General features: G+C 34.9%; 2 protein-coding genes across 3 annotated transcripts; both read right to left on the bottom strand.

The window, feature by feature from the left end:
- Positions 1-7,533: 7,533 nt before the first annotated feature.
- Positions 7,534-11,361, bottom strand: LOC145576265 (uncharacterized). The gene is made up of 4 exons (XM_081634048.1): positions 11,127-11,361; positions 9,308-9,425; positions 8,989-9,220; positions 7,534-7,952 (listed from the first exon to the last, which is right to left on the bottom strand). Exons 1-4 carry the CDS (start codon positions 11,276-11,278, stop codon positions 7,924-7,926), a joined length of 531 nt encoding a protein of 176 aa, XP_081490174.1. The 5' UTR covers positions 11,279-11,361; the 3' UTR covers positions 7,534-7,923.
- Positions 11,362-14,012: 2,651 nt separating this feature from the next.
- LOC145574554 (superoxide dismutase [Cu-Zn]) lies at positions 14,013-17,767 on the bottom strand. 2 transcript variants are annotated; one of them, XM_081632374.1, is made up of 8 exons: positions 17,608-17,767; positions 16,963-17,053; positions 16,771-16,872; positions 16,574-16,669; positions 15,408-15,439; positions 15,204-15,279; positions 14,414-14,467; positions 14,013-14,290 (listed from the first exon to the last, which is right to left on the bottom strand). In XM_081632374.1, the coding sequence occupies exons 2-8, from the start codon at positions 17,036-17,038 to the stop codon at positions 14,268-14,270; spliced, it is 459 nt and encodes a 152-aa protein (XP_081488500.1). In that variant the 5' UTR covers positions 17,039-17,053; positions 17,608-17,767; the 3' UTR covers positions 14,013-14,267. The 2 variants fall into 2 exon arrangements, with proteins under 2 accessions (XP_081488500.1, XP_081488501.1); XM_081632375.1 differs by having other exon boundaries at positions 16,963-17,067; positions 17,608-17,760.
- Positions 17,768-17,976: the final 209 nt, after the last annotated feature.

Here is a 17,976-nt window from a genome sequence, read left to right on the forward strand (position 1 = left end):
TTATTACATCTATGCTAAATCAAAAGAGAGTTACTGACTTATCTGCTTCTCTTTCTCCTCCATCGCTTCGTAACGGTCATTGACCTCCTTCTCTTTTGGCTCCATTTCCCTGTACTTCTCATTTATTTGCCTCTCTAATAATTCAAAAGCCTGAAGAGCCTCATTCAATTGCTTCTCTTTCAGCTCAGCCATGCTACACTGTTCATTGATCTGTTTTTCTTTCAATTCCAATTTTTCACAACGCCTATCAATGTGCTTCTCTTTCGGTTCAAGAGCCTGAAGGCGCTCATTTAGTTGCTTCTCTCTCAGCAAAACCATCTTACTGTGCTCACTGATCTGTGTTATCTTCAGCTCTAATTTTTGGTAACATTCATCAATGTGCTTCTCTCTCAGTTCAAGAGCTTGAAGGCCCTCATTCAGTTGTTTCTCTTTCGGTTCAAGAGCTTGAAGGCCCTCATTCAGTTGTTTCTCTTTCAGCTCAATTTCCCTGCAGAGCTCATTGATCTGCTTCTCTTTCAACTCTAAACTTTGGTAGCCCTCATCTATATGCTTCTCTTGCAACTCCAAACATTGACAACGCTCATCAATGAATTTCGCTTTCAACTCCAAATCCTGACACTGCTCATTAACTTGCTTCTCTTTTGCATCCACCCCCTGTGAATACTGTTTCATTTTCTTCTCCTCCAGCTTCATCACTCTAAAGCATTCCTCTATTTCCTTCGCTTTCATTTCTAGAACTTCAAGATTTTTATTCAACTGCTTCTCTCTGACTTCCGCTGCTTGGCGATGTTTCAGCTCAATCCCCTTGCAACAATCCTCTATTTGCTTTACTTTCTGTTCTAGAGCTTCAACACTATCATTCATTTGCTTCTCTCCCAATTTCACTACCTTCAAGTATTCATTAACTTCTTTCTCTTTTGATTCCAGACTATCACGATGCCTATTCAATTGCTGCTTACTCAACTTCAGAGCTTTTATACCTTCACTCATTTCCTTTTCCTTCAATTCTAATGCTCGAGTCCGCTCATGGAGCTTCTGCTCTACCAGTTTCAGGCCTTTATGGCTCTCATCTGTCTGCTTCCCTTTCATTTCCAGAACTCGAACACCTTCACTCAGTTCCTTTTCTTTCAATTCTACTGCTTGGAAACGTTCATCAATTTCCTTCTCTATCAATTTCTCTTGCAGCTCCAATTCTCGAAACCTGTCATTCATTTCCTTTTCTTTCAACTCTATTGATCTACACCTTTCATCAACTTCCTTCTTCATCAACTCCATCCCTTTACATCTCTCATCAATTTCTTTCTCTTTCAACTCCAATGCTCGAGCACTCTCACTCATTTCCTTTTCTTTCAACTTCAATGCTCGAGCATCCATATTCACTAACCTCTCTTTCCTGTTCACTGCCAAAATACACTCACCAACATCCTTCTCTCTCGACTCTAGCTTTCCTCGACGCACCTCGAATTCGTTCTCCTTCACTTCCAATGCTCCACACCTTTCCTGAACCTCCCTCTTCAACACCTCCACCCTTTCACAACTCTCAATCAACTCCTTCTCCTTCAACTCTAACACCTTACGCTCCTCCGCCATTCTCTTAGCTCTCATCTCCAACTCATCACACTGCTCATTCAACTTCCTCTGCTGCAACACCAACCCTCGACGACTCTCAATCAATTCCTTCTTCTTCACCTCTAACTCATTCCTACAAACCAAAAACCCCTCATTCACCTCCTTCTCCTTCAACTCCAACTCCTCCATTCGCTCTCGAATTCGTCTTTCCCTCGAATCCATCATCCCTTTCTCCCTCAACTCAACCCCCTCATTCACCTCTTTCTCCTTCAACTCCAACTCCTCCATTCGTTCTCGAATCCGCCTTTCCCTCATATCCAGCCCCTCCTCACGCACCTTTACCCCCTTCTCCCTCAACATCACCCCCTCATTCACCTCCTTCTCCTTCAACTCCAACTCCTTCATTCGCTCTCGAATTCGCCGTTCCCTCGAATCCAGCCCTTGCTCCCTCACCATCATCTCCTTCTCCCTCAACTGAAACCCTTCATCCAAATTACAACGTTCAGCCAACTGCTCCTCTCTCATCTCCAACACCCTGTTACGCTCCTCAATCTCCTTCTCCAACCCTTCCAACTTCTTCTGATTCTCAAGAATCTGCCTATTCTTCAAATCAATCACTTCATATCTCTGTTTTACCTCTTTCTCTCTCATCTCCACCTCTTCCACCCTTTCTTTCACCGATTTCTCCCATAATTCTAGCTTACTCCTCTTAACTTCAGCCTTCTCCTTCATCATCTCAACTTTCTCAAAAACATCAAAAATTTCTCTCTCCTTTGACTCAAGTTCCTTCTCACGACTCGCCATTGAAGCTTCTACAATGGAGAAGGAACTCTGCAAAGCACTCCATTGTTCGGAAAGAGAAGGAATGGAAAACATGTTTGAGTTCGAATTATCAAAAGTTTCGCTGATTTGTTTCATCACTAACCTGGAATTGGCGACCTTCATAGTGGCTGAAATTGTGGATGTTTGCTCCTCCTCCATTGATGATGAAAAATTGCAGAAATGGAAACCCTAGGAGAGAGAAATGTTAACCAAAAATGGCATGATAATTGGGGGAAAAGGATGAAGAAATTTGCAATTTCTGGAAAGAAAAATAAATGTGAAGAACAGGGGTAGAGTGGAATAGTGGAGAATGGAATAACACAGACACAGTTGTTGCATTTGTTGAAAAAAGACAACGTAGCGTCGTCTACTAGTAAATCGTGTCAATATTTCTTTTGTATTTTCCGTACTTCTTTTATTTACCTGAGGTGTAGAGCTTGGAATAGGTCGGGTTTGATTGGCAATTTAAGATTAGTATCATTATCGTAGACGAAGTTTGATCAATCAATCTGAACAAGACTTCATTTCTTATATGTGTTACAGTTTTTAAATGCTCCCAATAGTTTGAGTTTGATAGAGTACTTTTTATTTTATTTTTTTAGAATTGATATTAGTATTAAATTCAAATGTTGTACTCCTAGTGTAATTTATTGTTGGATTAGGTTCATTGTATAGTTTCAGATTTTTTTTTCTATAATTTTTATAAATATATAAAATAACTAAAGGTGGGCATGGACCGTGCCGGCACGGGCCCGGCGGCCTACTTGTGGGCCGTGCCATGAACACGAATCTTGAAAATTGGCACGAGCACGGCGAGCGGCACGGTCGTCAACCCATGGGACGGCACGCCGGCACGGCCTGTGCCAATTAGCAGTTGGAACTAGCCGTTTTTCCCCAACAGCCATAAACGGCTAGTTTCCAACAGTAACTTCCAAATTTCCCACCCAAAAATCCCTATAAATACTCCATTTGTTCCTCCCAAATTTTTCACAATTCATCAACTCATCTCTCCTCTCTTATTCTCTAATTCCTACTCTCTTTTGTGTAAAGGAAAAAAAAAAAAATCTCATATTTAAATTCTCTAATTCTCTCAATTATAAAAATTAATTAACAAAAGAAAAATTATAAGTTCGGGAAAGCAATCGAAACGTCATTGTAAGATGTAACTCAACTTTATTTTAATTTGTTATTATTATTATTATATTATTATTATTATTATTATTATTATTATTTTTATTATTTTTTATTATTATTATTGTTGTTGTTTTTGTTATTGTTATTATTGTTTTCTTGGAACTTAATTATATAAAAACTACTTTCTATTTTTATTGTGGATAATTTGGATTGTTAGTGAGCTATGTCTAAGGCGGGATTTAGGCTTTAGACAACGTCGTTCCTAACCTCTCCTACCTGGGATCTCATTGACCCAAGTAATCTACTATTGTTATAATAATAATTATTATTATTAAAATCTTAATTTATATAAAAACTACTTACTATTCTTATTGTTATTGTTATTATTATTGTTGTTATTATTATTGTTATTGTTAATTTGTTATTATTATTTGTATTATTATTGTTGTTATTATTATTGTTATTGTTATTATTATTTGTATTATTATTGTTGTTATTATTTGTATAATTATTGTTGTTGTAATTATTATTGTTATTGACTTATTTTTATTATTATTAAATATTAATCATGACATCAAACCCGAACGCTTCCTCCTCCTTTAGGAAAGCCAAATCAAAACGTATGGAATCACCAAACCCAAACACTTAATGCCCTCCCCTAACATGCCCTCCCCCCTCCCCCCTAACATGTCCTTTCCAAACACTTTCACCCCTTTCTTTCATCCCCAAACCACAGGAGGATTCGAACAAATGGATGATATGTCTCCATGGACTATGTCTAGTTCGGAATTTTAACAAAACCAATTCTCACCTCATTTATACGGATCACAACATGAATTTTCTATTCCTACTAGCCAAGGTAGCCAAACACAAGCCGCCGGGTCGAGTGAACATCCACCCAAATGCCAAACACCCAAATTCCAAACCCATTAGACAAGTGATGTACCGAAGAGGAATTTGCCCAAACCAACCGAAAGAGTAATGTTTGGGCACATTATCAATTAAGTAAAGATGGAAACAAAGCCAAGTGTCGGACTTGTTGGAAAATTTTCTCGGCCGAAACCAAGGGAGGGACAAGACACCTTGGTAGACATGCAAAAAGATGTGGTGGACCATCTAGTGATCCAACCCAACCCAAAATTTCTCAATTCCATCCACAATGCTTCACTTACAATTATGAGAGAGATAGGGGTGAACTTGGGAGAATGATAGTACATGCCGAACAACCTTTTCTTTTCGCCGAAAATGATGCCTTTAACAATTATATTAACCGAGCACTACAACCCCAACACAAAAAAATCTCCCCAAAAATCGTTCGTTCTGCTGCCATGAAGAATTTTCAAGAGTACAAATTGAAGTTAGAAAATGAATTGAGTAATCTTCCTAGTAGAGTTTCTTTAACTGCCGATGCATGGGATAGTGGTTACGGACTTCACTATTTATGTGTTACTTGTCATTGGTTGGATCATGATTGGTTGTTACAAAAACGCATCATTCATTTTAAAATGCTTGAATACTCTCATACCGATCTTAACATTTCTTATCATTTAATGCAAGCTATTGATGCATATAGTCTTAGGGATAAAATCATGTCTATGACTTTTGATAATGCAACTTCTATGACATTTAGTGCAAATTTGGTTAAACCCCAATTGACCGATGTACTATTAGATGGAGATGCACTTCATATTAGATGCATTTGTCATGTTCTTAACTAGTGTGTGAAGGATGGAACACAAGCAATTGGTCCATTTTATCACAAAATTAGAAATGCTATTATGTCTATTAATAGCTCTAACTTGAGATTTCAGGATTAGAAAGGTTTTTGCAGGCAACAAAGGATAAAGGCTATAAAAATAGCACCGGATTGTCAACTAGGTGGAACTCCACCTATGAAATGTTGAGTTGGGCAATCGAGTACAAGGTTTATTTAACACTTTTTTATAATAAAAAATTTCCATAATTTGCTTTACTAGAAGATGATTGGGTTAATTGTGAAAAATATATGCAGTTTTTACAATTACTATATAGAATGACACATTGTCTTTCTTCTGTATATAATCCTTGTTCCCATTCTTTTCTTAGCAATGCATGTTTACTTGCACAACTTTTTGCCAAACACCGATCACAACACGATTATGATGGATATATTCCATCTATGGAGGAAAAATGGCGTAAATATTACACTACTATTCCTATTATTTATATTTTTGCTTCTATTTTAGATCCAAGGCAAAAGTACGATGACACTTTTTTATTAATTGATATTTATTTTACTAACATGGATTTTGAAAATGATGTTGAAACTTATAAAACTAAGGCGACTAATGATTTTTTCTCTTTATATAGAGTTAATGAATCTAAATATGGAACTGTGTCTCGATTTGCCCCTTCTCAAACATCCAAAAACGTAAGTAAAAGGGGCAAAGGTTTATTTGCTCAAGCTGCTAACATAATGTCTAAGTTTTCAGGTACTGATTCATCATCTAGGAGAACACAAAACGATGTTTCGGAGTTGCAAATGTACTTAAGTTACGACTTCATGAAAGGCATGGACGATGAAGAGAAGTTCGGCCTCGACATCCTTGATTAGAGGAAAACACAAAGCATGAAACATCCAATTTTGGCAGCAATGGCTCGTGATATTTTTGCTATCCAAGTCTCATTCGTTGCCTCCGAAAGAGCTTTTAGTGCGTCGAGACGGGTTTTAGGCGATAGAAGAACAAGACTAAAACCTGAAACACTTGAAATGTGTGTTTACTTTATATATACATATATATTAACAAAAAAAAAGGTCGGGTTGGCCCGCTGCCCGACATGGCACGATGCCCATGTTTAATATAAATAGCATATTTTTAATTTTTTATGGTCAAACTTGTGAGTAAGCATTTATGTCAATTAAATTGTGACACGTTTTTAGAAACAGAGAGTATAATACTCAACCTTAGGAATGACAATGAGCCAATACTCTCGTAAACATCTTGCAAATAAGTTCGATCAAAGCTTGGTCAAAACCCGTCAAAAAAAAAAAAAAAACCTTGATCAAAGTTCATTCACTAAATAAGGTGTTATTTAGTTGAACTTGACATAAAAAAAGTATAGGAAATTGAAAATTCTAGAAATTGGAATTTTTTGAGGTGATTGGTTGACAAATTCATTGGAGGTGGAAATTCCTAGGAAATTTAACTTCCCACAAAATGTAGGTTAATTACTTACCAAGATAAGTAGAACTTCTCATAGCATTTTCTAGGAAATACAATACAATTACATAAGAATATAAATTTCTAAGAATTTGCACTTCCTACAGTCAACCAAACAGGCACTAAATAAATGAGCCTAAACAAAAAATCTAAATTTCAATCTGTCAGAAAATAAGCTCAGCTCCAACAACTCCACCCAACTAAATAAACGAGCCTAAACAAAAAAATCTAAATTTCAACGATAAAAGATACAATAGTGCAAACAAGCCGTTTATAGAGTTTTCCCCACCCTATTCCCTAAAAACACCTAAAAAAAATTCTGCTACACAAGCTAAGCGATGAATCTCATTTGCTAAAAAAATGAGTATGAGATTGGGACAAAGCAAAACGACTAAGTGTTGGGGTTGGATAATGCTAGGGGGCGTGCCGTGTAGCATGGGAACAAGATATGTGCACCAAAGAACAAGGCATACAAACACCTATTTTTGGCTTATGATTAACAAACTCCATTCTTCCAACTAAAAAATACTTTCAAAAACAATTAAAGAATAATAAACGCTCAGATATCGTACAATAGCAGAATGAAGGCTCTAAACAAAGTTTACATTAAAAAATAAATAAATAAATAAATAAAAGAATTGCATATACTTTACATGATTGTAGTTAAAATTTAAGCTAATGATTGAAACTTTGTTCTCTTCAAACTTAATGATTGTTGAAACACCTAAATTAACCAGCACAAAAGGGTGAAAACCCTAAAAAAAATAAAAAATAAAAAATAAAAAATAAAAAATAAAAAAACAGAGGATACAGACAAGATAATGATCATTATATCTTTCACAATTGAAATTACAAGCATAGTTTTTTCCAATGTCAACATATCATATTTTTTTGAAAAAATGGGTAAGGTAACATACTGTCTACATTATTTATCCAGATTAGACAAAATGATGGACATTTTTAGAATCAAAATCAAACTAAAGAACCAGTTTGTCACATCTGTTGTATGAATATTTTCTGAGGAAAACTGTAACCGGTCAAGGTCTCAGGGGCTCCTCAAAGTGGAAGCAATAACTACCAGGGCATCCTCTGTGATTTCAAAGCTGAACACAATCAGAAGAAACCAAGACAAAGTAGCTCATTTGCATGACTGAGATTCTTGAAACATCACCACAAAGCACTGGCTGTAAACTTCATTCTAAACCTTAATCCGAATCACAAATGAACCTGTTCAGGAAGCAACATATGACCGGTGCTTAGATTGTGAGATACAGAAATGAAAATGAAAACTTGGAACATAAAAGCATAACAGATTCAAAACAAAAAAGGATATCTGCTGAAAAACATGATGTGATTGATTGTAGGGAAATTATCAATGGTACACCCTAGGTTTGGGCTTTTATCAATGATACACCTCCTTAAGTTTTCATTATCAGCGGTACTCCTATACTTTCAACTAATTAACTACAGTAAGCATTTCGTTAAAGAAACGTTAGTAATAGGTTAATGTGACCAATTTTAACTCCCTCCTAAATTTTCCTCCTATATTTAAAGTAACCTACCCACTTTTGTCATTACATAAATGAAACCTCCTCATTTGCTCTCATTTGTGCAGCTTCTTTTTCTACATTTGGTACTCAAATTAGCCAAATGAAGAAGAAGCTTCATAAATCAGAGCAAATGAGGGGGTTTCTTTTATATAATGATAGAAATAGGTAGGTTACTTTAAATATGGGAGGAAAATTAAAGAGGGAAAAAAAGGAGGGAGTTAAAATTGGTCAAAATTGCAAGTCATTAACCTGTTACTAACGGAATGCTTACTATAGATAATTAGTTGCAAGTACAGGTGTACCGTTGATAATTAAAACTTAAAACTTAAGCAGGTGTATCATTGATAAAAGCCCAAACCTGGGGTGTATCAATAATAATTTCCCTTGATTGTATATAGATATCTCTACAAGTAAACAATTAGACTAGCTGCAGTCAAAGTGTCGAACCGGCAGGAGAAGAGTTGATTCAGAGTCTAATTTCTGACTGTAGGGATTTCAAGATCTCCATATAACACACTTTAAAATAGACCCAACACCCAAAAAGTCTAAATCCAACTTAGGCATTATTTATGACAATGAGCCATTTATAGCAAGCTTGACTGCCAAAAAGTCATATAATGTACTAAAAACTGAAAATAGCCACAAAGTATCTCTTTTCAGATGAAAGTAGGAATTAAAATAAAAGCCACACAAGCTTTAAAATGATCACTCACATGCAGGAAGGTTAGAAATATCTGCTGAAACAGCACAAGGTATTCCCAAGTTTGTAAGTGCCCCCCTTATGATTCCACATGGAAAGTAGAGATGCATACTTGCCGCCTGTGCAGCTTTGTTCTCCACCGAAGCCTCAGACGTATCTTGGGACGTAACAGAACTATCAGGTGACGGATCAACAGATATGTGTGATAGCCAACGGAATCGATTATCTTGCAGCACAAAAGTACCCTAACCAAACATAACATACTAATCTTGTGAGGCAATAAACCTTCAATTAATTAATATCAAACCATAAAGTAGTTGGCAGGAACTCACTCTATGATTTGTCTTCAAATTGTCGATCTGTTTCTTGAAGATTTCAGACCAGAAATCCTTACAGATGAACTTGATTGCGTCAAGATGGTCACCAAATCGTGGTCTATCCATGGTATACCTAACAAAAACAACTTCATGTAACAAGCTGAAACTTCCTAGTTCCTACTTCCTACAGCAGTAACTAAATGCAAACAAACATTTGAACTCAAAATTTGAAAAAACAAAAAGTAACAGCAAATTAACATGAAACATCAATCTTGATTCTTGAACCTTATTTTATTGAGAATGTGCACTTCACTAAGGAGGCTATTTGGCTATAAGCCTATAAACACATCAAAAATGGGATGGAATCAAATAAAGGAAACAAATAGAATGAATTTCCAACCCATTCCCTTTTCTCAGTGAAAAATAGTCCTACTTGCTCCCTCACCTTCCGTCACTCCAGCATTTATCTATTTGAATCACGATGTGCAGCACTCCCCCCCCTCCCCCCCAACCAACCAACTAGATGAACTTTTAAAGTTGATTTTAGGGCTAATTTGCTAATTAAGATAGAGGTGTAGAACAGACTACAATGTTGTAAACTGGTAATACATTTGGAAGTAGCAGTTATTTCACCTCTTGGTATTTCGCTTCAAATAAAGCAGGAAATTTTGACTTTAACCTTAAACTTCTCTTACATTTCAGTCCCGTATGAGCAACATAGTCCATATGTGAAACATTAAGTTGAACCAGTAATTTGAAACGGACTTCAGAGGAAAAGGTTCATAGGTTTTTTCTGGTTTGGAATGGAATAAGCACCCTTACTTGCATGAAGACTTTTAATAGATCTTACAAGGGCTTATTAACAAGGCATATAAAATGAGATCAAGAAATAGACTTGGCAAAGCATAACACTCACATAATCTTTCCCAATAACTACCCCATCACAATTTCCAAACATCATTCACAGTTATCTCAATCCTTGCGATCTCTTAAGTCTACATTTTACAGGTCAACAGCATGCAATGTACAAACATATGTGTAAACACCCCACCCCCTAAAACCTGCTGAGCATTTAACAACTCTCCCTTTTCATAGGTCATACACCATTACAATGGTTAAGCTTCTCGGTATCTAAACTTAGATCACTTCCCTTCTAAAATGAAGTATAGTCGGATGATTAATCATCACTAAAATACGACAGAAATTTCAACAATATTCTCAATAGAAGTTGATTATGACCAAATTTATAAACCATCCGAAAAACTACACTTTGAAATCAGTATAGGCTTCTCACATAAGTGGAATTAAGCAGAGAAGTTCTTGTAAGTGATCATAACGCTCGTAATCTAATTCATACGAGTACATTAAAAGATCCATGAACAGCTACTATGATTACCTACTCAATAATTACGAATTATCTAATCAAGCTTCTAGTGTGACGGATCTTACTCGTTTGGCAGCCGAGAAAATGGTGGCCATAACACAATTTACACAACTTTTCAAGACAATGCAACTATAGTACAATATCTGCCACATTGTGAGAAATTTACCAATACTAATCAAAAATCTCCTACATTGTGAGAAATTTCCCACCAATTTCACAAAACCAATCCCTAACAAGCTAATTCCTCAATTTTCCGCCAATTTCTAATCCAAATTCAATAAAATCCAAAATTATCACAATTAAAATTCCGCAAATTTGTAAGAAATTCATCATCAACAATCAAAATTCCCTTTAAAATTCAAAAATCCAACCAGATCGCATCATCACAACAACTAACGATTCCAAAAGAAATAAAATTAGGGTTTGAAAGAGTGAGAAAAAAGTGAATACCTCTCGGAAAGTTGGTGGCCGACTTGGTAGCCAATGGATTCGATACGACGAGCGGCGAGCTCAGGCTTGGTGGCGTAGAAACGATCGGCGTAGGAAGAAACCATTTCAATCAATAAACTATCTACACAACTCTCTGCTACTTCCCTCCCCATTTTCTCTCTCTTCTCTCAGCTTCCAAGGTTTTTGTGAATTTGATGATGTTGAGTTTACAACCCAGAAAATGAAGTAAAATTAACCAGACCAAGAAAACAAGGGAAAGTTGAGAAGCAAATTGGAGTTTCTTAACCCAAAAAATTACTAGTATACCAAAACTATGGAGTAAAGCTGTTAAAAGTACTCGTACAAAACGAGTCCATCTCATTTTTTAAATTCATGACATGAATTCATTTCGGGCTGTATAAAAATATCTGATCCGTTTGATCTAATCCAAATTTTGAAATGTGCATAAAGATTGGAAAGTTTATGATCCGTTTTATCAATAATATATTGAAAAATGGTATATATAGCCCTTAAAGTTACGTATAAATATTAAATTCACATTTGAAAATCGTACAAAATTAAGAAATCATGAAAATATAAACACGAATCACACTGATTTACACGTGTTTTTATCATGAATTGCTAATTTTATACCATTTTTAAAAGTATATTTAATGCTTATATATATATATATATATATATATATATATATATATATATATATATATATATATATATATATATATATATATATATATATATATATATATATATATATATATAGCCCTTAGGCTACACATAGCATTACCCTTATATATTTAACCAAACGGTATCATGAATAATTTGTTGTATTGATATTAGTGCAATTAGGGCTGCAAACTATCCGAGCCGAGCCGAGTTTTAGTTTGTTCGGGCTAAGCTTGATAAGAATTATTAGTGTTTGAATCATCTCGAGCTTGAACGAGCTTTTAAAAATCTTGTTCGAGCTCGGCTCGTTAAAAAATTCGCTTGTTCGAGCTTTGTTCACGAACGTAATCGTTTGCATTTCGAGTTTAAGTTCGAGCTTGAACCAAACTAAATCAGGCTAAATTAAATAAACGATTCCTAATTATTTATTATTAAAAATATAGTTTCTTTCAAAATTTTAACACATCCATTTAACTTTATATAAGATGTTCATATTCTTTCTATAGAAAAAGATAATGACGGAGTTTTCATGCCTTCACATAATGAAATAATTAGTACTCTTTCCGTTTTTAAATATTTGCTCCATTTCTCCATGCGCGGAGTTTTAGGAGAAATTGGAGAAAAGTAATAAAATATGGAGGTAATGGGGTTGGGGAAAGAATAAAAAATTGTAAAAGACAAAAGTAGTTGAGAGAATTATAGGAGAGATAATATGAAATTAATAAAATATGATTTCTGTTGGGTCAACTAGGTGAGAGAAATGAATTAAATATTGTAAAAGAATTCCAAATGAGGAAATGGAGCAAGTATTTAAAAACGACTGGAAAAGGAAAGTGGAGCAAGTATTTAAAAACGAAGGGAGTACTTTTTACAGATATGTATGAATAAAAGATATATAAATTTTCCAAGTATTTATTGAGTGTGAAAAAACTTATAAATGGACTTAGACAGGCTGTTCATGAACATTACCGAGTTGAACATGATATTGTTCGAGCTTTGTTCATCTATTTGACGAGCTTAAGATTTTTGTTCAAGCTTGTTCATTAGCTTAACAAACGAGTTTTGACCAAGCTTTGACCGAGCTTTTTCGCGAGTAGTTCACGAATGTATCAGCTCATTTACACCCCTAAGTGCAATTTACAACATATCAACTTAAGTAATTAGATGATTAAATGGAGTATTAAAATGGTCAAATTTGTTTATTGACATACGTGAAATTCAAAACTTTACATCTAAAAGAGTACCCCCTCCATACCATTTATTTGATGTTATTGTATGATTACTCTCTTCTTCCTTCAAAATATTGATTAACTCTACATTTTTTACTTTATTAAAAGTTATTTTGAATTAATAATTGGGTAATGATATATGTACCTCTTAGGCTATATATAAACATTAAATATACTTCCTAAATAGAATTAAGTTAGAAATTTATGACAAAATCACGCGCAGATCAGTGTAGTTAATGTTAATTTATCCTCAATATTTTCATTTCTAGCTTCTTATGGCTATGTATGACGTATGTAATATTTTGGGAGAGTAAATAAAATGAAGTAAACTTATGCAACCATGCTATCTTAAATTTAAATTTATCACTCTTTTGGAAATATTTGCAAAGAAAAATAAAACAATCTTTAAGAGGTGGAGGAAGTACATAGTATACAACTAGTTATTTGAGCCTATACATTATCCCAGGATATGGTACTAATGTCATGATCATATCCTAATTGATATGGAGTATTTGTTTTTGTAAAGATAAAATACAATATGACAATAGTTTGATGGAAAACACTTTGGTATCTATACTTGAGGATGAATTCAAATCTTGTCAAATTACATTACTTTTTGCCATTTTTCTCGAAGTTTTTTGAACCTACTTTTATCTCTTCACTCCTCTTTCGGTCTTTCCTTTGTTGCTCTTTGCTTCATCATCAGTTACAGTTCACTAATTCATATGGCATATTGAGGCACCAATCAGGCTATTACATAGACCCAAACATAGCAAAGTACAGCCAATCCTCAAATGCTCATTTGCTTTTGTTGATCTGAAAAACAAATGGGCAAAAAGTACACAAACTTTGCCTCAAGTGCTATTTTACTCAATGTCAGAATATGCGAACAAGCAGGCAAAGAGCCAAATGCATTGGCATAGTGCAAGTTCAAACATAAGCGCAATTAGCATTCATAAACCATATATAGGATAAATATAATAGATCAAAATTGCAAAAGCCGTTAAATATATAGCCAGGCAGTTTAAATCATCAACATAGTTCACAGCCAATGCAAAATCCAACATATAACAGACTCCAATGGATTACTTAACTTGGCCAATTCAAGTCACATAATTCTGATTTTTATTTAGGAGACATCCCATCCTGGGTTTTTTTTTTTTTTTTTTTTTTTTTTTTTTTTTTTTTTCTACACTAATCTTTGATGGGATATCAAGGAAACCGCAATCTGCACTTGTATTTCTCTTTAACCTTGAAGACCAATAATTCCTGCACCAATATCAGAGATTTTGTTACTATAAATCCAAAAAAATCAAAGATAATTGGCAACCTGACTAGCACTTAAGTCAGGGGATAAGAATCCGGAAACCATTCAAGGATTTACAAGCTTACCACAAGCGATTCTTCCACCAGCATTGCCTGTGGTCTTGCTGAGTTCATGTCCACCTAAACATAATATCCCAAACAAGAGATGAATCAGGATTCTTATACTGTATTCTGATCTGGAAATGAGATAAAATGCTGCTACAGTAGGTCTTGTAACACACAGTTCAAAATAAAATCCAACTTTAAAATGGCATACAAGGGAACTGCTTCACCATGCGCTTCTCAATGCATAAGAGTAAATTTAAGTCTTGTAACATATGATGTCCATGTCATGAAGGTATGTTATAAACACAACAGCAATTATGTGCAATCCTAAGAGACCTAAATGGCTAAATCCAAATTGAGCTTACATATCTAAACTTCCAAAACTTCAATTACATGGGCATTTTGATAATGGCATGCTTTATTCATACATTCTCTAAACGTATCTTTTCAGTCTACCACTGGCCAAGCCTAGTTAGTTAGGGAGATAAGAAGGTAAGGCTAATGCCCAAAAAAAAAGGCACTCATCGGGCTTCCCCCTCAATGAAGTATTCCAGGCCTTTTCCACAATTAGCAAGAAGCCACCCTAAATGTCAAAAGATCACTCAAAACCAAATTAACTCTATTGTCACCACCCTAGATGATTAATTTAGCCTGAAAATTGCAAATTCAATATAGCTTCCTCCATATTGCATTAGCTGCGGTAAAAAGTTCAATTTAGCAAATTGACCACATAATATAATGGAGTGATGCCTTAACTATAATTAGGTCCAAATTTTGGACTACCAATTAATTAATAGTAAAAGAATATTACCCCTTCCAAGATCATCGGGATCAGCATGGACAACAACAGCCCTTCCCACAATAGAATTGGGACCAGAAAGAGGTATCTGCAAAACCAACAACATGTTGGGTTAATACAAAATGATACATGATAAAAAAAAAATTAAAATAAATAAATAAATTAATAAAAATTAAAAAATTTCAGGGTCAAGAAGATGGGGAAATCAAAAATTACCTGGTTATCAATGATGGTAAAGGTAGCAGTACCTGAGACACACATATGAACAAAGTGTATTAAATAAAAAATACATAGCAAGATTTTGGAACATGGAACCTATAAAATTGGTACATAAACAAATGAAAATTTACTGGCTGACCCCAGGCTATTGTCATGTCTTTACAAGAAGAGACAGAATGCAATGAACTAATGGAACACCAGAATATTCTTACTTTCTAGGGAAATATAGAATACTGCATACTAAATATGTTGAGTATGGACATGGGAGAACAAAACACAGCCCTTAACCTTATAACTTAAAGCTGAAGGGTCGAATTGCAATGTCTGTCATCAAAACTCTGAAGCTGACAAACTAATAAAATCTCACCTTCCATCACTCCAACATTTCATCTTCCTGAATCACTATATGCATTACCTTCCATCACTCCAACATTTCATCTTCTTGAATCACTATATGCATTACCTTCCATAACTCCAACATTTCATCTTCCACATACGCACGCACGCACGCACACACATAAACTTTTAAAGTACACATGCACACACACACACACAAACCGCAACTAGATAAACTTTAAAGTTAATTTTTGGGTTAATTTGCTATTGAGATACTGGTTTGGAGCAAACTAGAAGTGATAAACATTTGGAAGTAGCAGTCATTGCACTTCTTAGTATTTTGCATCTAATAAGGCTGGAACCTTTAACTTTAACCTTAATCTTCTATTACGTTTCATCTCATATGAACAGCATAGTCCAAATGTTGAAAGCATAAACTTGTAACAGAGTTGAAAGGAAAGGTTCATGGCTTTTTTTTGGTTTGGAATGGAATAAGCACCCCCATTACAAGGAAATTATTTCTTAACAAGTCTTATAAAAAGAGATAGACTTGCCAAAGCTGGTCTCCAGGAGTACATGCTAAAGTAAACACAACAAAAAGTTTACTTTAGCAAATTAATAAAATTAGCATGACCAGCAATGACAACTCAAGATTGACACAACTATTGGATGCTAAATTCAGAGGGTCCTTCTTAAAACTATTTACTGATTCTAGTTTACTTCGGCAAATTAAAGAATGGCCAAGGGTGACCGAAATCTCTCTCTGAATCGGGTTCAAGGGACACAAACATCACCACACAAGAGATTAAAAACCACCAGCAACTTACCATCATCCCCAACTGTGATGTTTCCAAGATCACCAGCATGGCGAACTTCATCTTCAGGAGCTCCATGCTCTTTTCCATTCGGGTTAAAATGTGGTCCTGCAAACAAGTTCATCAGACACTACCAAACATATTCTTCACTTCCACAACACATAATCATAAATCATTATTAAAGTTGTACAACGAAATTCGATTCATACCAGTTGACATACAGCCATTTGTGGTGTCACCAAGGGCATGAACATGGAATCCATGGAGCCCAGGCTTAAGACCCGAGACATTTCCAGTTACAGTTGTTGGGCCTAAAGGAGAATGCAATCAAACAATTAGAATTCCCGTAACAGTCATTCATTCGATGTTACCAGCAACAAGAAAATAGGATCAAATTTTACCATCTCCTTCTTGTGTGAAGTAAACAGTACCAGCAACACCCTCACTGCTGCTTAGAACAACCACGGCTTTGCCCATATTTATGTGTGTATTCTAGAAAACGAACACTGATAATAAGTTCGTATATATTCGAGTAACGAAACAATAATCACAATCAATACAAAAATAGGATAAACATTGATTGATATTTGCACAAAAGAAATGTAAACATAAACATTATAGAAATGAATTATAACAGCGTTCAGCTAACGCAAGGTGAAAATCGAGCTTATAGTACATAGAATCACAAACATCCATATAAAATAATCCTCAAAATGTTCAGAATTCAATATTCCGGGCAAAGATTAATAGTCCTCAAATTCAGAAATCAACCAAAATCAGAAGAATAAAAAATTAAAAAAGTAGAAAATTCAACAACAAAAACGACAAATAAGCAATCGATAACACCAGAAAAAAATGATCTAGTCAATATATATATTTATAGTTCTGGAAAATAAAACAGATGTAAATCAGTAAATGCTATAGATTTGCGCGAATAATCAAAAGAAATCGCTTAATAAGTTAATTAGAATTGATTCCGATCGTCAAAACAATTAGATAAACCCTAAATTGAAATCGAAAAAGAGAGGGAATGATGAAATGAGTACCTCAGAACACCCCTGGAAAATTGAAGAGAGAGAAAGTGAGAGAAGAGTTGAAGATTCGAGCAAAGGTTGAAATGAGGTGAATTGGTGAGTGGTGAAGTTGGGTTTTTAGAGGAGTTGAATTTTCAAGTTAAGACAGGTAGCCGCACGACTATAAATAAAAGTTCTAGTTGTTTCTATTACCTACCTACTCCCACACAATGGATGGCCTCGTATTTACACCTATTAGGCCGGATGTACATCAACCCATTTTGGAATGAATGCCATGTTTAGTTGTTCGTTCATGGATTCATCATAGATAGACATGTACCGATTTACTCTGTATGTCACGACACGACTCGTAATTAGAGCTGTTAGTTTCTGATCCAAACC

This window comes from Chenopodium album, chromosome 13 (genome assembly GCF_948465745.1).
Source record: "Chenopodium album chromosome 13, dcCheAlbu1.1, whole genome shotgun sequence".
NCBI lineage: Eukaryota > Viridiplantae > Streptophyta > Magnoliopsida > Caryophyllales > Amaranthaceae > Chenopodium > Chenopodium album.

Excerpts from the sequence above, each read along its gene's own strand:
- LOC145576265 (XM_081634048.1), bottom strand. The coding sequence starts at position 11,278 with ATGGGGAGGGAAGTAGCAGAGAGTTGTGTAGATAGTTTATTGATTGAA. Across the intron at positions 9,221-9,307 it reads ATTTGAAGACAAATCATAGA|GGTACTTTTGTGCTGCAAGA; the intron begins GTGAGTTCCTGC and ends ATGTTTGGTTAG. Across the intron at positions 7,953-8,988 it reads TATTTCTAACCTTCCTGCAT|GTTCATTTGTGATTCGGATT; the intron begins GTGAGTGATCAT and ends CTTCCTGAACAG.
- LOC145574554 (XM_081632374.1), bottom strand. The coding sequence starts at position 17,038 with ATGGGCAAAGCCGTGGTTGTTCTAAGCAGCAGTGAGGGTGTTGCTGGT. Across the intron at positions 14,468-15,203 it reads TCCCGATGATCTTGGAAGGG|GTGGACATGAACTCAGCAAG; the intron begins GTAATATTCTTT and ends TATTATGTTTAG. Across the intron at positions 14,291-14,413 it reads TGGTGGAAGAATCGCTTGTG|GAATTATTGGTCTTCAAGGT; the intron begins GTAAGCTTGTAA and ends ATATTGGTGCAG.